The sequence below is a fragment of the Lissotriton helveticus genome, chromosome 1_1 (genome assembly GCF_964261635.1).
Source record: "Lissotriton helveticus chromosome 1_1, aLisHel1.1, whole genome shotgun sequence".
NCBI lineage: Eukaryota > Metazoa > Chordata > Amphibia > Caudata > Salamandridae > Lissotriton > Lissotriton helveticus.
Window position 1 is genome coordinate 1,788,231,846 of NC_136057.1, and position 23,487 is coordinate 1,788,255,332.

The 23,487-nt window shown below is 46.8% G+C and overlaps 1 protein-coding gene across 2 annotated transcripts in view; it reads right to left on the reverse strand.

Annotated features, from left to right (window-relative positions):
- FOXRED2 (FAD dependent oxidoreductase domain containing 2) overlaps positions 1–23,487 on the reverse strand; it is a 62,148-nt gene that overhangs the window by 7,461 nt on the left and 31,200 nt on the right. Inside the window, exons 2-5 of one of the 2 annotated variants that reach the window (XM_078640495.1) lie at positions 17,821–18,999; positions 17,453–17,704; positions 3,343–3,591; positions 2,146–2,312 (exon numbers count right to left, since the gene is read on the reverse strand). In XM_078640495.1, the coding sequence (XP_078496621.1) occupies positions 2,146–2,312; positions 3,343–3,591; positions 17,453–17,704; positions 17,821–18,326 (1,174 nt within the window). In that variant the 5' untranslated portion in view covers positions 18,327–18,999. The remainder of the gene's footprint in view (positions 1–2,145; positions 2,313–3,342; positions 3,592–17,452; positions 17,705–17,820; positions 19,000–23,487) is intronic. The other variant, XM_078640502.1, reaches the window with a different exon arrangement.

Consider the following 23,487-nt stretch of genomic DNA (forward strand, 5'->3'; position numbering starts at 1 on the left):
AAAGGTGAGACCTATTGGCTATGCCAGTGCTTGTTTTTTTTCTCTTTGTTAAACATTTTCTACACTTTGGGTGAAAAACCCAGTATTATAATGGACAATCTGCATATCTTCCAGTTCACACTGGTCATTGTATATTATTTAAGGTAGGGTGCCTATTTTGAGGGTGAATGTAGCAGGCAATCTGTAAGAAAACAATTGCAAATAAAAGATATTTCACAAGTATTGACAAAACCAACAGAAATGGCCTTTGGAACTCTTTGATTTTGCCACTGGTTTTTAGCAAATGATCTACAGCATCCCCAGAGCATCACAAAGGACGCAGTTGGGAGGGGGGGGGGGAAGGGGGAGGTAGGCATAATACTGATGTCACGTTTGAGGGGGGAGAATCACAAAGGATGCACACGGATGGAAGCATCACAAAGGAAATTGGGTAGGGTGATACAACATGTAGGGTGCAGGTGGAGGGAAGAATCGAAAAGGATGAGGGTGGGGTAACACCCAGGGTGCGGGAGGTGGGAAGTAACACGGAGGTTGGGGTTGGGGGGGGAAGCAACAGGCGAGAGAACATCATGGAGCGGGTGGGGAGGAGCACATGGGCCAGAAAGCAACGCTTGGGGGAGACGTACAGGAGCGTGACATGGACATGGCCGGAGAGAAGCGCACAGGTGACAGAGAAAGCAACAGCACCAGCAGTCAAGAAACAGAAGTACAGGTGGAAGACCGCTGAAAAACACAAGCACTCTCTTGGAGTGATTAACAATAAAGAAAAAAGTAGTACTTGAAAACCAAGCATTGGAAGGACATAAGTACTGCATCTATGCTCCAGGGGAGAGACACACAAGAAGAGGAAGGAAAGCCCACACGTGTTTTTAACTAAAACGCAAGCAAATAAGAGTGACAGTAAAGCCAACCAATGTTAATCAATGGGAAGGCTCTAGATCCACTAAACGCTAACAATAGATATTTTCACCAACAGTCAGCTGTGCTATCTGAAAGGTGAGACCTACAAAATACTATGTTTAAATGCTCAAATAGTTGTGGTACATCAACATACAGCCTACATTTCAAATGGCATGACCCGACAGGTTTTTCCCACATAAGTCAATACTTTTGCTAGTTCAATTTTGGTTTGGCTAAAATTGCCCTTGAGGGTTTTTGTGTAGTAACTCGTGGTGTGGTGATGGTGATGGTATTGGTGTCAATATTGGTAGGTGACAGTGTTTGTCTCATCGGTGAGAGCATGGAATTGAAGATGTGATTAGAAAGCAATTCGGTGGCTATGTTACAGTCAGGCTCACACTTAAACCCTGATAAAAAGTATTTAAAAATGCCCGCTGCAGGACATAACAAACATTTGCAATGCAATAGGTCTTGCGTTAGTGAGAATTTGAGCTATTGGTATTGCATTATTTTTTGCAATGCCAATAGCTCAAACTTTCAGTAATGCGAGACCTACTGCACTGCAAATGCTTGTTTTTACAACAGGCCTTGAATAGCCTTTGGTAACCAGAGGCCTTTTTCCAGTCTGCCAAAGACAAAGATATAATTGTAAAGTCGTGTGGAATGGTATGATCCGGGACAGGATGCATACATGTTCACCGTGAAGTTAAACTTAATCTCTTTGATGAAGTTATATACACAAAATGCACTGAGGTGCAAAAGTTCATATTTTTAATGAATGAGCCCATGTAAAAAATAAAATGCTCACAATACAGAGAAAGTGTTGCTTTCTGTATACACTGTGTATAGGTGACAAAAACGTGAATGAGACTAAAAAATCTGATGGCTGTGGTTTTTTTAAGATGTAAAAACGTCTCTTATGCTTTGTAATGCAAGCACTCCTTAAGAGGCAGTATGATAACTAGACAGCCAACAGCACGACGTTAAGAAACTCCTTGGGGCTGATCTAAGATGCGATTGATAATGCCTAAAGCAAATGGCTGAACAAAGCTGATACGAAAAAGCTAATGGCTTAAGTGGGCTGACCCAAAGCTCCCTCTATATGTGTTGTAAGCAATAGGTCCTGAAAAAAGACTTAGACTTATAAGAGGCCAAAGTCTGCTATACTGCCAGCAGATGCAAGTCGCTCTTCTAAGAGGTACTATGTACACATTTGCCATTTACTGGGTACCAGAAGGTACTCACCTGTGTAGCGGAAGCCATGGATGAAGCCGCCGGCCGATCGTCGAAAGTCGATAGAGTGGCTGGCTGTGCCCAGTACGAAGAGACCAGCAGTAGATCGGGCCTCATAGCTGGGCTTCAGCAGGGGGTACTTCTTGCGTCGCCCAGTGCCCGATGCCAGCCTTACTGTTCTGAAAAAAGGATAGACAAAAATTAATCTGGCTCGCCTGGAAGAAGTATAGTGCTGAAAAGTGCTGGCGAGGCTTGTCTTGTTAACAAACTCTTACATTACTACTAAGCCAACACCTTTTCCCAAGCAGGCAGTGTTTTAAATAACAGAAAATAATTGATAAAACTTTGCAAAACTTTATTAATTTCTATTTTGGGGTGTATCTTTGAGAGAAAAGAAACAGAAACAGTTAGGGAGCTGGGCTGATCCCTAGGCTGATATTTGTATGTGAAAATAAGAATGCGATAACCTGAATGCATTTCAACAAATATGTTTTTCCTTGTTAACATTAACTGAATAGAAGATTAACGTAAATCATGGCCATTTTGCGATGTCATCTTGCATTGACGTGTTGGGAACAGCAGATTTTCTCTGTGACCTTCTGAGGCACTCCCTGTGCAGATTGGATAATCACGCATGTCACCTTATCTAAACTCTGCGGTTTCTCCATGGCTATAGTTGTCATCTTGCTAAGGTCATTGCCCATAATGTGTCATTTACGGTGTCACCATAACAAGAATGTATGTGTCTTCCCGTGGTTACAATGTCAGTCCTGGGTTGTTTTGTCGAACTGCTGATGTATTGTGGGTAACCGATGATGTAACCTGGCTACAGATAAGAGCATGGGTAAACAACATAGGCCAGTTATCTGACCGATTCTGAGGCTACCCTTGTAAGATAATTCTAAGTAAAGTATATTGAATGGAACTTATTGACACAATGAGTGGTTAGTCTAACAACCTTGCATGGAATAGGCCCTCCAAGACCTACACTGGAAAAGCCATGCTTAGAGTCTATCTTGAAAGTACTAAGACCAATCTTGGGGAGCTATCTAGGTGAATTGTGGGTATCCTGAAATCACTTCAATCATTTCGAGTAGAGTGCCTGTGGCCCATGTTACAATTTTGTTTATCATTCTTTGATAACAGAGATAGAATGGCTGTTGACTTTAGCCTGCATTTATTTCACTCTTGGCCAGCTGTGGCACATACTTGTCAAAAATGGAGAAGTCGAAGTCCCAGCCCAGGCAGCGGATGACACGATCATAGGCCTCACGGGCAGCAAAGTTGTCCAGCTCGTCCTGCGGAAAGGCCTGTGGGTCCCGCTCCAGGTAGCGCTTATGGCTGACGTGCAGGCGACCTGTAGCGTCCTTGACAAGGGCTAGATTCTCAAGGTCACCTTCAAGGAGCCCATCGAGAGACTTCAGCTGGTAGGTGTCCAACAAGCCATTGTTGATCGCCCTAGTGATGAGAAAGTGAGATGCTCCTGAAGATACAGTGATTAAAACCCACATCTTCAGCTGGCAAGACGTCATTCTGTGGAGGAAACAGCTGCAGTCCTCATCTATTTTAGCCACATACATCAATGGGAGGAGGAAATGTATGGATCCCTCATCATGGAAAGGATCAAAAGCAGGGAGAGGGACAGGCATCGGGGGGAAAGGGAGATGAGGAGAGAGAGGTGCAGTGGGAGGTAGATTGATATAGGGAGAGGGGAGGACGGAGAGAAGGACCACCTGAGAACTAGATTCCCAATTGGGTAGGCTGATATGGGGGGGGGGCGAATAGTCCTAGAATAACTTTTAAGACACTGAAGTTGCCAAGAGCGAAGGGCGGTCTGAAGAGTCCCTGACCTGAAACTGTATGACTTGGCCTGGAGCTGTATTACTTGGCAGTGTGTCATGTGGTTATCTAAGACACTGATGATTAAAGCATAATATATCACAGCTGGTCCACTGAAGAGGGAAATAATGTCTATAGCACTCTGGCAATCAGGGCACACACACACACTAATTGGGTGAGAACAGTGGAGCATTGTTGGAAGCTGTATGCAACAAGCATTAGCATAGCCAATAGGTCTCACAGTTGGACCTTGTAAGTGTTTATCCATGCAGCATATTATCCTGGTTGCTGTTCCGCCAGGGATTGAAGAACTGTACAATTACTACACACTGGGTCATGCAGTCCGAATCAGGAATACATGCTTCCCTTGGGAAATATTTTTGGACACATTCCAATGCTTTTTAGAGCACAGACAGAAAGAAAAGTGCCTCAATGCAAGTCAAAAGCACTATAACCATCTGTGTGCGACTGCATCACTAGAGTATTAAACAGTCTGAAGAATTAGTATAAGGGGCAAGTTATGCTTAACACAATAAAATGACAGATTTAACACACCTCCTGCTGTAATCTATGCACTGAATTTACAAAAGGCAAATTCCAGTTCAGGATGTCTCCGAAGAACCAGACCAGTTGTGATCTGTTCTTGGATAACTATTCAGGAAGCAATTTAATCTTTGAACTTTGGTTCACAGGCGCAAAGCCGCCTGGAAGTTTAATTATGCCAACTATCTTTAGATCTGAAATATTACATAACTGGCACGAAGCTAGAGCAGCCTCGTGTGGTACAGTGAAGTTAACCTTGGGGCAGGAATTGCAAAGTACAGGTATAAGTCCTAATCTGTGGAAGAGGGTCTGAATTTTACTTCTGAGCTTAGAACAGAGGTGGGGTGAAATGGTCTCCTAGTCTTTAAGGCAGTAATTACAAATTAATGAAAATAAAATCATCTGAGGGTGATTAAAAATTTTCTAAATAGAAAGCACGTACAATTTGTTGATCACTTATTTACTCCCTTAAGAGATCATGCGAGTCTTATTGGACATCTGAGGTTGCATATAAAACAAGCCCCAAGCTCTGAAGGACAGCCTAATGCACGCTGGGAAATGTAGTGCGTTTTCTTCCAATGACTCCATGAGAGAGCAGCAACAATCACGCTGGTGTTTATTTTACATTTTAAAAGGTATTCCTCAACTAAACGCAAATAATTACATGTAAAGTGGCTAAACCTAAAGCCCCGCTAATTGTGGTGTTTTTTAAATGACGGCGTTGGCTCAATATCCTGTGATTTTGGGCAAATCACTTTCTTTCCCTGTACCTACAAAAAAATAATGTGTCCTTGTGTAATGCAACTAGTGCTCATGTAAAGCGCTCCAGTACTATTGGGCCGTGTTCGCACTTTATAAAGCTGCAATAAAAAAATTAAATAAAATAAAATTGGTAGCCACGGTAAAAAAAAAAAAAGCACATGTGCAGCCATAGAAGTATAGTAGACGTGATTCCTTCTGCAGGCGCTCTTTCAAACTTTCACAGGACTTGAACACTGTTCATGGATAAAAAAGTGCAACCACAGTAATAATAAACAAATGGCTCCTGTGCAGAACGGGAGTTAGCTGGACATGTGCAGACGCAGTAATAATACGGAAGCAGTGCCAGTACAGCCGCGGTGCTAGAAAGCCGTGCCCCAGTATAAAGTGGCATTGGAGCAGCCAGGTAGTGAGTGGCACCTGAGCAGTGGCAGAAAAACAAGCATTTGCAATGCAATAGGTCTCGCATTATTAAAGTTTGAGCTATTGGCATTGCTAATAATAATGCAACACCAATAGCTCAAATATTCAGTAATGCGAGACCTATTGACTTGTTTTTTTGTTGCTGTTTTATATAGCGCGAATTCGACCCATAGGTATCAGAGTGCTTTACATGAGCACCAGTTGCATTACAGACGGAATGGAAAGTAAACTTTTATGAGGGCACTGATTCCTGAAAGATAGAGGCAGAGGCACTAGATTACGTGAGAACACGGGGCGCTGATTTCTGAAAGATAGAGGCAGAGACACTAGATTACGGTAGAACACGGGGCGCTGATTTCTGAAAGATAGAGGCAGAGACACTAGATTACGGTAGAACACGGGGCGCTGATTTCTGAAAGATAGAGACAGAGACACTAGATTACGGTAGAACACGGGGCGCTGATTTCTGAAAGATAGAGGCAGAGACACTAGATTACGTGAGAACACGGGGCGCTGATTTCTGAAAGATAGAGGCAGAGACACTAGATTACGGTAGAACACGCGGCGCTGATTTCTGAAAGATAGAGGCAGAGACACTAGATTACGTGAGAACACGGGGCACTGATTTCTGAAAGATAGAGGCAGAGACACTGGATTACGTGAGAACACAGGGCGCTGATTTCTGAAAGATAGAGGCAGAGACACTAGATTACGTGAGAAAACGGGGCGCTGATTTCTGAAAGATAGAGGCAGAGACACTAGATTACGTGAGAACACGGGCGCTGATTTCTGAAAGATAGAGGCAGAGACACTAGATTACGTGAGAACACGGGGTGCTGATTTCTGAAAGATAGAGGCAGAGACACTAGATTACGTGAGAACACGGGGCGCTGATTTCTGAAAGATAGAGGCAGAGACACTACATTACGTGAGAACACGGGGTGCTGATTTCTGAAAAATAGAGGCAGAGACACTAGATTATGTGAGAGCACAGGGCGCTGATTTCTGAAAGGAAGACCGAGAGACACTGAATTCAGAGAGGAGAGGGAGATACCTGGGTTGTGGAAAGAGGGAAAGACACTGGATTCTCAGAGGAGTGGCCTTGGATAATATGTCCAGAGGAGGACCCTAGCCTGTTTGAGGGGAGAGCGAGTGATATTGGTTCATCAAAGGAGGTGGAAGACATTGGACTGTGATGGGGAGGAGGGAGAGGCTGGAATCTGGGAAGAAGAGGGCGAGTCACTGTTTTATGAGAGGAGAGGGGCACTGTTTCTGAAACGATAAGGGGAGGCTGTGTTTTGGATGAAGGCAGGGGGAATATTGGGTTGTGAGAGAAGTGCAGTCTCTGGGATCTAGCGAAGAGGGGGACGCTTGATTCTGCGAGAGTTTGTTGGGGAAGGCGGAGGCGGGAGCGATAAAGAAATAAGGAGTTTATGAACACACGGTCTAAGATGGGGCAGAGAGTGCAGAGAGACCGCGAGATAGAGAGCAAGAGAGACTGCAATTTGAGTGGAGGTGAGGGCGCGACATCATTCTCGGGTGAGACACCGGATTCCGAGAGAGTGGGAGACATTTGTTTCTGTAAGTGGAGTGGTGTGGCTCACTGGTTAGAGGCGGCAGACCCGGGAGCAGAAGTCGGCCCGGGACCAGGGTTCAATTCCCGACGCGGCAGGGTCGTGGACCAGGGTCAGCGGACTCGACAATTCTCGCCCCGGTGCCTACTCTAACCTGGGGTCCCACTCGGCAACTCTGGGCATTAGCTTGCCTAATCTCCACAACGGCCCCATCAACGCCGGGGATGCCTGGCTCCACCTTGGGGATTCCCAGTAGGGACCATCCCACAGGGAAAGCCAGGAAGGGTTCCTCAGCGGTATACAGCGCCAGGACGCCCCTTTGCTGGGGCAGCTGTGCGCTTTACAAGTATACAACATTTAACATTTAACATTTAAGAGAGAAAGAGACGGATTCTGGTAGGAAAAAGTAGGCAATTGATGAGGAGAGGGAGTGGGGGAAGCGGACTTCTCAGAGACAACTACTGTTTTAAGTTAAGACATTTTATATTTAATTATTATTATTAAAGTTATTATTGGCAATAATAATAGAAGAATACGTTGAAGAAAAGTCGCAAACTTGCAAACCGTAACATTAAAAGCATGCCGCATAGCAATGAAGGGTTAAAGAGTTTTCAGTCACTCCTGAAACCCCGTCAGTCATTCATATTCTGGTCAGTTGTGAGCGACACCAGTCTCGTTCTCACGAAACAGCTGTAAATCACAAGCAGAGCCGACTCGGTTTCTGCCAAAAGAGATTCTGGGTCTTAGAGAGAGCGGGGGAGAGTGACAGACTGGAGAGGGCTGGGGTGAATGGTTAGCATCCTGGGCAGTGGGTGCTTTACCCTACTTCTAGGCACTGCACTGTAAGGCGGCCAGATACGGATTCTTAACGAGTTGCTCGTCCTTCTTGGTGCTGTTCCCAGCCCCGCACCAGAGGGTCCCGGGGTAAGTGAAGCCACTCCTGGACCGCTGCACCCCTCCCTCGTCATGAGGCTGGTCTCTGGGGGTGCCTGTACCCCTGTCCTTGAGGAAGATCTGGGAGGCCAGCCTGGCTCCGGCAATCCCCTCAAAGCCTGGGTCCTGAGTGCCCGTTGCACCCTGCCACCCTTGGCCCTCGGGGACTCCTGCATGCACCAACCCTGGGTACTGGGTGACTGCTGCCGCCTTCACCCGACTGCCAGCTCTGCACATGAAGGCCCTCGCGGTCTCTGGTGCCCCCTTCAGTTCGGAAGGCACCAGCTGCCCCTTGGCATCAAGGGTGGACGAAACCAGCTGCAGCCCGTCCCACACCTGCTGGATATTCCTGTAGGTCTTGACGAATGCCTGTGCTATCGCTGCTCTAACAAGCACGGACTCGAAACCAGGGTTGCGCACGCACCACAGAGGAGCGGGGGCTAGCGTGGCAGCAAAGCGAACGCGCGATAATTATACACACGTTTATAATTACAACCAGATGCAGCTGCTGCGCGTAACAGACACCAATAGGACGTGGGCGGAGCAAAGGCAGGACATGCGCCCGCCTTTGCCAAATTGTGTGATGTCTTTGTTATAAAGACGCATGCAAAGCCCAATAGCCGGGGGAAAAACGAAAAGCACACGCACGAGCGTGTGCGATTCCTAGGTCCGTTTTTAAACCCCCTACATGAGGTCTCTCGCTGCGCAAGCAGTGCTGTCCACTGCAACGCTAGGCTTGAGACCTAACAAGGGGCACCCGAGCTACAGTAATAAGGACTAAGCAGCCCCTGAGCAGTCTAGTTGCAGAATTAGGACCAAGTGGCACCCAAACAGGCTCAGTTAGAAGAAAACAAGCAGCGCCAATGCAGCCCCAGTTAGAAAAGAAAGAGCACCTGTGCAGCCGCGGATGAAAGCGGCGCTAGGGCAGCCATGGCACACCACACCAGAAGCCATCTGAGGGAACAAAAGGATGAGTAACTCATTTCCACAAAACACGCTCCTGACAGATAATACATAGAAAACTCCTGCCTTGGAAGAAGAATTCAACAGGAGGGCCCGCACCTCCTAGAAACTAAGGAGTTGCCCCTGCAAACTCCCCACAGCCCTCAGGATGCGATAAGGGCACACAAAACAAGCCACGCATATAAAAATACAGCCAAATATAAAATATAGAACAAAAGTTAACAAAATGGATGTTGCCACAGCAAACGTTACAGCGTGTTTGTAAAATATTCAATTAAGTAAACAGAATGGATGCTGCGACAGCAAATGTTGTGGCGTGTTTTGCACTGTGCAGCCAAAACTTCTTTACAAGCAACACATATATAAAATACAGCGGCAAACATTACGGCGTGTACATATATAAAATACAGCTGCAAACCTTAGGATGTGTTTTCGCACTGTGCAGCCAAATCTTATTTAGAAGTAACACATATTAAAAAAATACAACGGGAAATGTTACGGCTTATTTTAGCACTGTGCAGCCGAAAGTTATTTACAATCGGCAAACGTAACAGCCTGTTTTAGCACTGTGCAGCCGAAACATATTTACAAGCGCCAAAAGTTATGGCGGATTTAGTGCTGTGCAGCTGCAACCTATTTACAAGCCTCACATATATAAAATACAGTCGGTTATAAAATATACATTAAAAAAAAAAAAGAATGCTGCCAACAAGACAGGCAGAAACAAACATTTGCAATGCAATAGGTCTCGCATTTGCAAGAGTTAGAGCTATTAGCGTTGTAAATGGAAATGTCTTTTACCCATGTGTATTTGTTTTGAGTGTTGTGGCTGGATGTGGTGCACTGTAATTGTTCTTGCATTTCTATATAGCTCTAACAAGATGAGCCTGCAGTGTGCTTAGAAAAGAATTAAGCAGGACGTGCTTGTTATTTAAAAGGGTGGAATTGACACAGCCAGAAGGAAAAACAAGCATTGGAAATGCAATAGGTCTCGCAATAGAAGGAGGCAGATAATGAAGTTTCTGTGCCCCCCCTCTATGAGAATAGCTCTCTGCCCCCTCCCCGCTCCCACCACGAATCTGACGGCTCTGCCCGGGATCGCTCTGCCAGCTCAGCTGGAAAGGAATGTAACCCTTGCAGCGCTGGGAGGAGGGGAGGGCAGAATGGGGGAGGTGGGGGGGGGGGCTGAGCAAGAACCGAGGAGGAACTGAGCAGGGACGAAGAGGAGGGAGCGGGTGGAGGGGTCCAGAGGAGGGGGGCGTGGAGGCGGGCAGGGGGGACTGTGAGGGGAGAACAGGAGGGTGGGAAAAAGAGATAGGTCGAGTCACTTTGAGATCAGATTTGTAGTGTGATGTATCCAGGGTACAGAAGACATCAACACAAGAATGGCTGTTTTCGCCTGCAGAACCTAATGTGTGTCATGGCCATTTGTATAATGTTGTATGTTGTAACTAGATCCAATTTGATCTAGCATAGCCATGTGATGTCATAGAACATGGAATGTTTAGCATGTCATGGGTGAGACTAGGACTGGCAACTGCTGTCCCGTCTTGGCAGTTGCTGTCCTGTCTTGCAGGGTTGGTCACACACTTGTTACTTGACTTATAATAAACCATTGTGAAGAAACTGATGGTGCATGTTCACTCCAATTGCGACGAGGATGGGATCCACCCGAGAAGAGCACTCTAAGTGAATTTGCGTGGGTACACAGTAGTGGCAGAGACCGAGCTGCGGTGGAGCTCTATGGCCAGGAAAATGGCGTCAGGACGTGTACATTTTAGTGCTGGTAATGGGGAGAAGAGCACCGTGAGGCTGTGACAGGTTTAATCCCTGAGGTGAACTAACGTAAGGTGGGCCAGTTTGGGAGAGAGAGGAGTTTGTGTGCCTAGTACTTGTGAAGTTTGGGGAGGGAGAGCATGTAGTGTGGCGAGTGCGTGACTGCACGAGCGCAGGCCAGTGCAAGTGAAGTGGATCGGTGGAAGAAGCCTCAAGCGCGGCGCGTGCACTGACTGCACAAGTACCATCCTGCGTTCTTGCGTGAGGTGCCGCAAACCGTGAGCAGGAGTAAGGGAATGGCGAACAGCCTGAGCGGCTGTAGCGGAGCATGTTGCGAAGTGTGCCAGGTGAAGAGATGTTCACCCGAACGGTGAGAGGAGCCCGTCAGCCTAACTGTATCTCGTAGGAAGACGGTCGAGGGCTGCAGGAGGTGCGTGGAGAAGTATTGCTGGTAGCACAGAATTCTGTATTGCTCGGTGTTTCAGGCAGAAGGAAACTTTTACAGTTCAGGGGCACTTGCTGGCAGTAGTGTCTGTTCGTGTAGAGCTGAAAGTAAGTGCTGGCAGTCAGGTGACCAGTGTTTTGAAAGCAAGAAGACTCTTAAAACAAGCGTGAGAGGACAAGGACGGATGCCGGCTTGAAAGTAGATAAACAAGCTTCTGTGATCTGCGACACGGCGGGCAGGGGAGGGGGCGGAGCGGGGAGAGGGGAGAGGTGCGACACGGCAGGCAGGGGAGGAGAGTAGGAGGAGGAGGGGGGAGGAGAGTAGGGGAGGCACGGCCTAGCGGCCGTGCGCTTGAAAGTAGATAAACAAGCTTCTGTGATCTGCGACACGGCGGGCAGGGGAGGGGGCGGAGCGGAGCGGGGAGAGGGTGTGAAAACAGCAGGGGCCTGGAGTGCGGCTGAGGGAACTGATGTGCACGCGCTTTTAAGCTCAATGCACATGCGCATTGAGCTTAAAAGTCACGGGCACTGCAAGGAATCGCCACGATTCCTTGCAAGTTAGTTAAAGAGTGGTTAAGCCCCAATAGTCTCGCAAGCTCGATGCGCATGCGCATCGACAGGCGAGACCTAAAAACACATGCCAAACAACTAAACATTCTGAAAACTTAAATAAATGACAACAGCTTCTAAAATAAATCTACTTACTACCAGATTGGGTAACTTGACAGAACTTGGGTCACTATATACAGAAACAGCATACATCCCAAAAAGTCCTTCTCAAGAGTGTTTTTAAAAACAGCTGGTGGGGTAGGGGTACGGGGGGGGGGGCATACCCCGGTAGTGAAAGCAGGGGCACCGAAGACACTAGAACAAAAAAAAAACACAATGTCGGTCTTTAAAGGAGTAGCACCCCCGCCATGTGTTTGTGCATGATGCACTTTGCTGCTGGCAGGCGATCGAACATTATGCACAGCAATTGCGGATTATGAGCCAAGTTATAGTGCCAAAGAGTAAACAGTGAACCTTATAAGCAACCATCCACCGTCTCAGTCGGTGGGCACTGCACTACTAGCGGGACTCTGTGCTTTGCATTGGTTAGCTCTCCCCCACATCCGGACCTGCCCGAGCCCTTTCTGTGGTGATGCAGGCATGGAGGATGCAGGCATGGAGGACGGGTGCAGGGAGCAAGGGCAGCTGCTGTTGAGGGTGTTCTGCCCCCGAGGGGGAACTGCCAAAACATATGTACTTGCTGGCCACACAGGACGAGCAGCACAGAGACCTAAGTCCCGAGCGAGGGTTCGGTGCAGGACCTCTGGAAGTTGGGCGTAAAGAGGGGGTACATGTGGCTTGTACCAGGGTGCTGGGGAGTTTTGGTGGAGGGGTGGCACGTTGCTCCAATTGTGCCGCAGATGGAACGGGGTTTGTGTTGTGCGTTTCCTGCGCGAGGAACGGAGTGGTGTTGCTTCTTGTTTTTGTTGCCGTGCCTAGCGATGCACGCTGGAGCTGAGGCTGCCGTGGTGGGTGGGGAGGTGTGGCTGACTATACATCCAGATGCGGGTGGTGTGTGTCCTGTCCCGCAGTGCTACTAGTCTTCACTCCCGCACCCCTGTGTGGCATCTGGCGGCGGGAGTGGAGGAGCGTGTGAGAATGTTTTGGTGGGGAAGGGGTTGCACGGGGTGGGCATGTTCGGGTGGAGGAGGAGTGGGTGGGGTGGGCTTCATCGGTGCGGCCAGGTGTGCGCAGGTGCCGGAGAATGGCAGGGCGGCGATTTGGGCACCATTCAGGGAAGAGAGATGTTTTTGCCGGGCTCTGCCCACTGGGCACTGGTGTGTAACTGGTCTGGTGGCAGGGTTGGGGGAGGGGGGGGGGGAACGAGGCCTTCTGAAAAAATGAATGTTTCGATAAGGTGAACAGGGGGCTGACTAGGATCCATGGCGCGGTCACGGAAATGTTTCGGAGGGGCAGGAGCGGAATGTTTGCGGGACTAGTTTGGTCCTGATGGGTACTGGTGTCCTCCCATGGAAGGTATATGTGGAGAAGTGCACGCATTTGAATATTTGAATTACTGGTTTGGTCTCGGTGGGTGCTGTACTCACCCATTCAATATATTTGAGAGGGCGGGCACCTGCTGTATTGTATGCACGACTTGCTTGGTCCTAGTGGGGGCTGGTGCTCTCCCGGGTGCTGTAGCAGAAGCGCAGCTGGAGGCAGGTTTTTGGGTGGCACTACAGCAAGGAGTGGCAGGAGGCGAGGGGGTTGTGGTATCGGGCGGCCGACTTTGGAGCGGGGTTGGGAGTGGTGAGAGTGGAGGGGCATGGGGGCCCTTGTTTCTGTGGCTTGGGGAGGGGCAGGGTCTAATTACAAGGGTAAGGCGGGCAAACAAGGTGGCATAGGAGGAGGGAGTTTTTCCGAGAACAATGGAGTGGGTCGGTGAGGGTGCATTGCCCCCCTGTGCCTGTAATTATGGTCTGCGTGGGGGTGGGGTACTCAAAGGAAGTGATGCAGTAGGCAAGCTTCGCTTAAATTTAAGAGAAAACGCAAGCGTAGTGCTACTGCACTGTGTGAGGTGAGGGAGGGGAGTAGGTTGGGTTGGAGGGGGCGGTGGGTCTTGAGAGGGATGAGGTGCCGTTCAGGAGGCTTAAAGGGAGGGAGAGATGTGAGGGCAGCCGGCGGGATATGCTGATGTGCCGGTAGAAATGGGGGCACACAGGGAGGGCGCAGTGCGGGTCGCAGTGCTGTCCAATAGATGGGGTGGGTCCTCGGTAGGCGGTGGAGTGTGCGTTTGGCTCCGCCGACAGAGGGCGGAGGAACGTGTTCTATGGCCTCGCCCGTGGGCGGAAATCAGGAAGCGATCGAGGGATCATTTGTTATTTTGTTTGCCTTAATGCCATATAGCGCACCGTCAGACGTAGCTAGCTGGTGCCTGTCTCCCCGACTGTATGGGTAATTAGTATACCAGGTACTCCGTTACCCTGTGGCGCTTCCGTTTTCTGGTTGTTTAAGTGTGCGGGGATTAGGTCAATGAAGCTGTGACTGAATTACTTTACTTTTGCAGCTCAAAATGCGCGCAAACTGTTCCTGGAAGTAAAGGGCCTGCCGTAGAGGAACATTTTATGTGTTGAATTTTCTTCCTCTGCCGCATCTTGGTTTCCTGTAAACAAACATATGCGCATGAAGCCAGGCTCTACCACCACGTTATTGCACGCATAAGGAGGGAGGGAAGGGAACGCGGGGCGCGCGGACCGCACAGCTAAAGAGATGCCGTACACATGCACATCACATATCTGTAGGCGTGCACATCTCCTCAGCAAAAGAGACACCGTACACGTGCACATCTCCTGTCCCCCTTCGCCCCCCAAACCGACAACAATAGGTCTCGCCAAGGCGATCAGCCCATGTGCTGCGTCGTTCGCCGAGACCTAACCAACCAAAAACAGTAGTGCACATAAACAATTAGACATGGAGCAAAGTGAAAGGGTAATAGGTAATAGGTCCCTGTACCATGGAAGGGAGCAAGACACCAAAAGGAGGGACAAAAAATACACATTATCCACATAGAAACAAGTTTTTCGGTGGGACACACAAATAAAGAATGAAAAGTGATGGGCGGGCTCAAAGCCCGGAGAGCAGTTGAAGCATGTCTCGAACAGACAGTGCATGTGCTGCTTAGGCAAGACCTGAAAAGGAGTGGATCTGGAGCCGCCTATGCTCCCAATATACAGCAGAGGAATATATAGAAAATCATTGATAATGGCATCGAAGGCTGGGCACAGGTTTGAATAGAGACAATTACAAATGTATATTAAGCAGGAAAACTGCACCTAATCCGGATCTCACTTAGTCATACAGGATCCCATGTGCCCATTTCCTGTGCTACGGTAAGCTGTTGGGGGCACATAGATGATATCAAGGGGGTAAGCAGTATGATGGGGGTCTGAGGCAAGCCCAGTATTGCAAATTACCCACACCTGTGGATGGGTAGAAAAGCAGTGAAATTATTGTATGAAACCAATTGGAACCATGATGAATTGAGTCAGAAGTGGTCAATCGATATTGGGACTGAAATTAGCGAAAAGGCCAAGGATAAAATACTGAAGTACATAAAGAAAGTATTGTGCAATGCAAGCCTAAAGCTGCTATAACTGGTCTTCCTGCATAGGTTATACCTTAGACCAGTGTTTACCAAACTGTGGGTCACAAGCTGATTTTAGGTAGGTCGGGAAAGTCCTAGCAATAAATAAAGATGCCTTTAAATTCTGTGTTTATTTTGTCACATGTCCAGATGCTTCAAACACAGAGGTCAAATGTCAGGCTATATCTTCAGACTAATTGCTGCTTGTTCTTTTAACATGAGATTTGCATTTACTTTTCTTTCTCTGACTGCAAAGAATGGAGTTTTTAAATTGAATTATGATACAATCTTGCTGCAGTACAGGACATGTGAAAGGAAAGGCTGCATGATGGCATTTTTTTGCAACACACAAAATGTAATTTCCTGTAAATGAACTGTATGCATTCAGCAGTTAGGAAAGTAAAAATGGAGCAATTAAAAAAAAAATGCTAAAGTGGGCTGGAAACTGTTTTTAATACGATCAAAACAAATCAAGACACTTTACTTGGCAAAGCACAAATGATTAATATGAACAGAAACCCGCTTTCCACATAATATTGTAAGTATTCTATATAGTTTAATCAGTAAAAATGTATGTCTCTGCACAGCTAGTGGCCATTTCAATGGAAAATTTACTGTCTGTAAATGACAACCACATGATGCTTTAGTTACATTTACAAATCACTCCTCCTCTAGCCCATTTTAGGGTGGCGAAGGTTTGTTGTTCTAAAAAGTGGGTCATGCTTCTAAAGAATTTGGGACTTACTGCCTTGAAAAGGTTACATAGGATCTACCCCATAGTCCTGTCATGCTGCCTGCGCTGTGCTGAACCAGAGGCGGGTTTTGTAGATTTGGTCTGCACCTATAAAGTGGTACAGAGCTACTGGGGAAAAATAGCCAAATTAATAGGACTAGAAGTTGACGACCCAGATGGTATAGCAACAAAGCAATGCTTATTGGGATCATTTACTAGGTTAAAGAACAAACTTAGTAACAAATAGTTCTACCTGTATATTTATCTGGCTGCTGCAATGATTGCATGTTTAATATCGATAAGGGTGTTAATAGAGTCCTGTGCTTTGCAAACCAGACATTTTTTTTTATGTTGTTTTTTAGAGTTTTATATAGCGCAAATTAGACCCGAAGATATCGGGTATCAGAGCGCTTTAAATAGCACCAGTTTCGTTACACAAGGACACATTACTTTTATTGTTAGGCACAGGGAAATTAAGTGATTTGCCCAGAATCACAGGATGTTGAGAGTCATTGCCGAGAATCGAACCCGGTTCCTCAGCTTCAAGGATGACTGCTCTAGCCCTAAGGCCACATCCTCTCCCACCTCAAGATGTAACATCAGCCTCATTCCTAGCAAAATGATTATCTTACTTTGACTTGAGACAGTAAGATGTCACAGGTTGCAAATATCTGTATGTGCATAGAGATATCGATAGCTCAGCTCTGTGTGTTCTCTCCCAATATGTTAATGGGATGGGAGGTCCTCTGGGACAGACAAGTCTGAGGAATTATGGCCACAGAAATCCCACAAATTACAGGGGAAAGCGAGCAGAGCAGCAGGATATGTTAATGGGTTACAGAGAGAAGGAATAGTTAGTTGGAGCAGAACCACTGGGCGGATGCAGGGAGTGGAAGACCGGAGTAAAAAGCAGTTGGCCTGAAATTTTCAAAAGAGAGGGGGTAGGTAAATGAAGAAAGCAGGAACTACAGAAGAAAGAGTGCAGAATGGAAAAAGGAAGGATGTGAAAGAAGTGTTGTGTAGAGGCTTGTTAGGAGAAAACAATACACTGCTGAATAAAAAACGAAGAGCAGAAAAGAAAGATGATCAGGGAAGAGAAGCAAGAACACCTAACAGGAGAGTACAAAGAACTGCGGACAACAGAGAAAATGGATCTTCGGAGGAGAGAGCAAAAGGAGCACAGGATGAGGTTAGGCTTACCTCAAATCGCCCACATAGTGGGTGGCCCAGGACAGTCGCACCCTTGAGCGCCCCAACATGTGCAAGAAATTGGTGGCGCCCAAGATGTTGTCAGCCGTCTCGAAGGCTGCATTCCCTCGTCCAAGGATGAGCACTGTCTGCCCAGCAAAGTCTTCAGGGTCCACAGAGATGGACTCATAACCTTCTGCATGCTCCGAACCTGGGAAAGGCACCTGGTGGGGAACTCCAAGGCCTGTGGCCACTAACAGGACACTAAGGAGAAAGGAACAAGGAGAAAGTCCTTCAGAGAGAGATAGTCAGTAGCACACTGAAATCTGGACAGACACTTACAACTGGGAACCACAAAGCTTCCCCTGCAGCATGCTCACCTGCACCTGTAGTGCTGCTCATCTTGGTCTGTTAAGTCAAAATAATGGCCGTTCCAGGCTGTTGGGTCCTTGTGTAGACGCACACGTGTAATATGAGTGTTGTGGCGCACCCGCAGCCCTGCGCTGAAGTCCTGCAGGTAGCGTACCATCTCATCAGCATGCGGGAAGTAGTCCTGGGAGTAGCGCGTAAAGAGTAGCCGTTCATCGTGGCTCAACAAAGAGTTCCAATCATGGCGCAGGTTGAACTCGCTGTTGTGGCGGCCTGTGTGCCGTTTGTTGATGCTAATGAGTTTGCGGTGGCGTGGGTAGTGTAGGAAGAAGCTTCCGGAGACATTGGCACGCTCAAAGACTATGTAGTCTCTTTGGGATTGCTGCAAGAAGTAGGCAGCCTGCAGACCGGATGGACCTGCCCCAATGATGCAATAATCGCGGTGAGAAGTGTCAGCACGCACAGGGGCCAGCGCAAAAGGTACCAATAACATCACAAGGCCTCGACAGAAAGGCATGATGGAGTTGTAAAAGATCTGCTGTGAAAAGAATGGACATTTAACTGACAAACAGCCAATGCCCTCAAACTCACAGACTCCAACCTGAGCTCACTTCAGTACTACAGACTTATGGGCTTCACACTCTCTGATTCCAAGCTGCACTCATCACCCTTCTACATTTTTATGCACCCTGGACACCATCCTGAGCTTTCCCCAGTACTACAGTCGCAGAGTCTTACAGTCAAAGACATGTCTCAGAGTCTTTTACTCAAGGCATCAAGCTGAGCTCTCTCCAGTATTATAGTGCCATGAGTCCCACCAGGGCTGGTCCTAGAACTGCTGGGGCCCCGGGCAAGAGGGAAGATGTGAGGCCCCTCTAATTTGCATGTAACATCACAAGAAGTGACATCACAGAAAGTGACATCGCAGGACTATTGATCTTATTTGGCATCACTGAAGAGACCTAACATGGACATCAGTTACATGGGCAAAAAGATAAATATACAAGTGAAATAAGTCCATATATTTGAGCACTGTACTAAATGGATTCCATTTGTCACATTGGATGGAGAAGCTAGGTGCAGGTTTCAAAAAGATGGATATTTTTTACTCCATGTTTCCAGATTCCATGATTGTTTCCAGATGAGTGCATGATAAAAATTCCAGTTCTGTGTCATAAAGTGGAGAGATCCTGTTGAGGTAATGAGGGGTGGGATCATTCAAAATATAAAATTAAACAAGACAAAAACCCTCACACCATGGATATGATCGCAAATTTCAAAAGGCTTCGTTATCTTTCTGTGCCATTATTGTTCCACCTTAGTATAACATTAATACTTAGTAAGTTGTTTTAACGTAAATCCTCTCACCAGTATCCCATACGCACATGCTAAGAGTCGTAGGACAGTCTTTTTTGTGTGTGGGCTCTTTACTCACCAGAATTATGTTAAGTGCAAAAACACAACACATATATTACAAAAATACAAGACACCATTACAAACAAATAAAGATTGTACATAAATTAAAAAAAATACTTAGAACCACCGAGACCACTACTAAATCATACATTGACTTTGATGTATGCTGTAGATTCAAGGGGTTTTCAAATCAATGTTTTTGATTTAGTGTTGGAACAGTAGGAAGTGGTAGAGGCCAGCTTTAGTGCTGTTGGAGCCCTGTGCGACAATGTTTGTTGGTGCCCCACACTGACTCCCTCTGCCACAGATTCCCTCAACAGTGCCCATTAAGCCTCCGCAACCACATTCTCGCTCAGATGCATTTAATTTGATCTACAGCTCCACTGATACCAGTGTAGGGTATCAGACCACTTTACATCACACACATTACACAGAATCAATCATACGTATGTAAAATACTGTATAGGAAATGTTAGATAAGACAAAGTACTACAAGGTATAGCAGTCACTTGACAATCATACATTTAGGCAGTATTGTTTAATAGTAATTGGTCTGGAGAAACACAAACCATGAATTTAGAACTTAATATCATGATTGGGGGTTCTCTTTAATAACCAGAATTGATTTCTATCCAAATGAACCCTTTTTGCAACATTGGGATAATCAAAGACTGGGGAAAGAACCATAATGCTCTAATTTATAACTTGCAGTTTGCATGCAGCTCTATGGCAGTTAATAGCTCACTGTTCTGTGTTAAAATGTTTGACTTATAAACTGCAAGTGACAAAAGGATCTCACTGACAAAAGCAATAACCCACTGGCCTATTTACATTATGTGCACTTTGTGAACAGCATGGTACATGTTCTATGCAGCAAGCACATTAACCCTCTGTGCTTACTTTTCAGGAGTCAAAATTTTCACTTGACAAAAATCCATCTCTCTCTACTAAGAACATTAATCACTGGAGTTATGACATTTTTATCGTTGCCGAAAATTGCTGGAGGCCAGGAAGGAGGCAGCAAGTGCTTTTAAAATCATAATATACTTGCAAACATGATGTCTCCACCCGAAGTCAGCGGCTAGAGCGATCGCACCGTTCGCATTGCCCTAGAGCTCAATGGTCCTGTGACCTCAGTGACATAGTCACTGTCGCTCTAGGTGTGCTGCTTCATAGGCCTGCCTGTAAGACTGGAGGTGAACTTCAGTATGGATTGTGGTGGAAAGACATCGAGGTTAACCCACACTTGCCACCTCTGTGGTTCACCTGCAGGAGCTAAGACACCAGGGCTTCTTCGGTCTAGCTGGCCTTCTAAGGTCCAGCAAAGAATGTGCTCCCTGAGGAGAGTGGTCTGGGAGACTGGTCATGATGGCTGAACCTGGTTCCCCAGTCCCATATTCATCATCTCTGACGATAATGCCACATCCTCCCCCCCCCCCCCCAACACCATACTGCCCCACTGAGAGAAACTCACACTGCCTTCAACTACAACCCAATCATGCCTCACTATAAACACCTTGATGTGACACAATTCAAAATTAAGATTAATTAAGAGTACTATGCTGCCTAAAAAGTAAAAACATTGTGGAAACAGCAAACACTCATAGGGAATGCAAGTTTAAGTAACACATATGAAATGTAGGAAGGAACAACATGGTTACCTTAACGCTTTTGCAATTATTATTCAGAAATCAGTGAGTGCTTTAGCCTGAAAAGTTAAGGACATGACTACAGGGCCCGTAAGGGACCAAATTCTATGTCCATTACCTATATCCTTACAAATCATAAGCAGTATGGTTTAAAGAGACCATATCCGTAAACACAAAGCAGTGGTACACATTTTATTTTCCAATCAACCAGGTATTGCAGTACCTCCAGGAATGGTGCACTTCCCTACCCTGGGAAAACAATGTTGTTCAAAGAAAGAAGAGAAAATAAAAGTAGCGCTTCACTGGCAAACTCTGTAAAGTAGCGCTAATGTGTTTTGGGTGTGAATAAAATCAATCTGGACACTTTGCGACCCACTCTGTCTTGTTTTATTTAGTTATTTTTCACATTTTGAAACTTTTATTTCGCTCCATCCCGAGGCTGCACTTTGCAATAGAAACATTTCCCAAAAAGAAATTTCCAGCAAAGTGTTTTTTTTTTGTGGTCAATTTCACAGAGGACCAAATAAATGAAAGGAGAGTGAAGAGGGAATAATGGCTACAAGGCCCGGGGAAGGGAGCCCCCACACCTAGACCTTACAGCAGGCTCTAGCACTTCGAGGCCCAGGAAAGGGGACCCACCTCCCCTGGGCCTGGAAGCAGTACGAGGCATTTTGCATAACACTGCCCTAGCACTGGCAGTACTACATACATTTTAAATGCGCATTCACATCAAACCTGTGTCAGGCTGGCCCTGGAAACACAAGGAGCCTTCTGTCACCTAGCAACAAAATGCCAAAAGGGCGCCTAGAATGGCCGGCGCTTAACAGGTATTTAACAGAGGCGCTGCCTCTCACCTGACACTGAGCCAACATAATTGGTGGCCCAGCTGCTGTACCAGCCCCATTCTGTTTGCTCCTTCACCCCACCACTGCACCTCCAGGAATGACACCACGCTTGGGCTAACTGTGAAAGTGTGGCTTTTCACAATGAAGCAGGCCCCCTGTTTCTCTGCAGAGCGCGAGGCCCTGGGCAGCGACCCACACTGGCCATGCCTAGCGCCGGCCCCGAGTCCCACTCTAACTGACACCAAGCTGGGCTCCGACCACTAGTACATCCTTACGGGTGCTGCACTCACTGAGTTGAGTTCTTCCAGTATCATAGCTTCAGGTCCAGTACTCACTGAGCTCCGACCCTTACCACCAGGGCTTGAAGTGGAGCCCAGCACTGATAATAATTAAAACCAGACATTGAAATTGGTGCCTACTGGGCCTTATATTCATGTTCTTAACTTTACAAGCAAAGCACTGATTTCTTTCTCAAGTATGTGCACAAGAGCCCTGCAAGTAATCTAAGTCCGTGATGGAGAACCTGGTCTATTTCACATGTTCTACTTCACAATGTATGGTAGATGTGTCTCTATTTCCTAGGAGCATGTCCATCTCCCAGATGTGTTTTTGTAGTTTTGTTTTTCATGCAACGTTAGTCTTGTGTAGCACAGGCTGCAAACTGAGTCGAGTCTAGGTTAAGTCAGGGTGTGGATGAGTGTTTAGGACAGGGTATCATTAAGAGTTCTGGAGTTGAGGCTAAACACAATGAAGGTTTCTGGCTAAAAAGCTAATTACCTTTGGTAAAACCTTATCTGGTAGAGACGCTTTTTAAGCCACAGATTCCTTACCTTAGAATTATCCCCAGGGGAAGACTGGATCCAGAAATTTTTTGTAAGGTGTACCCCTGCAAGCAGGTAGGTGGCGCTGTTCTGCATCACATGGGCACGCCAGGAAGGGATGCGCACAGTGCCTATATCCTCATCGATGCTGCACCTATTCCTCTGCTGTGCTGGACAGCAATAAAAACGGGTGTGGTCATGACGAGCTGAGCTCGTCATGAGCATCGAAGGGGTTATAGGAGTTACCCCAGCGCACTAACGTCAGTTTCGTTTTGCCACTTTCCATGCTGGAAGTAAGAAGCCACAAAGAACACTGACCACTGATGTGAAAAACAAGGACCATGAAAGGGGAACAGCAGTGTTGCTAGAAATGTATTTGCAGAGCTGGGAGGCTAGATAGAATCGCTACCAGAAAAGGCATTACCAAACGTAAGTAACTTGTTCATCTGATAGAGACTTCTAGCTGCAGATACCTTATCTTAGAAGAGATACAGAAGAAATGCTTCCCTGGTGGTGGGTCTATGAAACCATTTCACACTAAAATGTCCAGCAGGCCTGAACGAGCAAAATGCCAGTCTTGACAGACCTGACTGTCCAGGCAGCAGTAATGCTTGGTGAACATATGCAGAGAAGCCCACGTTGTTGCCTGGCAGATGTCCAGGACTGGAACTCCATGTACTAACGCGGTGGCAATAACCTTGACACTGGTACAATGAGCACAAAATACCTCAGGGAGTTGCTTCTTGGCCATATGTAGCAGATTTTAATGCAGAGCACGATCCATCAGGAGATGGTCCGTTTCTGCATGGTATTTCCCTTCTTCACTCCGAAACACCCCACGAAAAGTTTGTTGTCCACTTGGAATTCTTCTGTCTTGTCAAAGTAGAACAACACTCTTTATCAGTCCAGTCAGTGGAGTCGCTCCTCTTCCTTAGAAGGATGTGGCG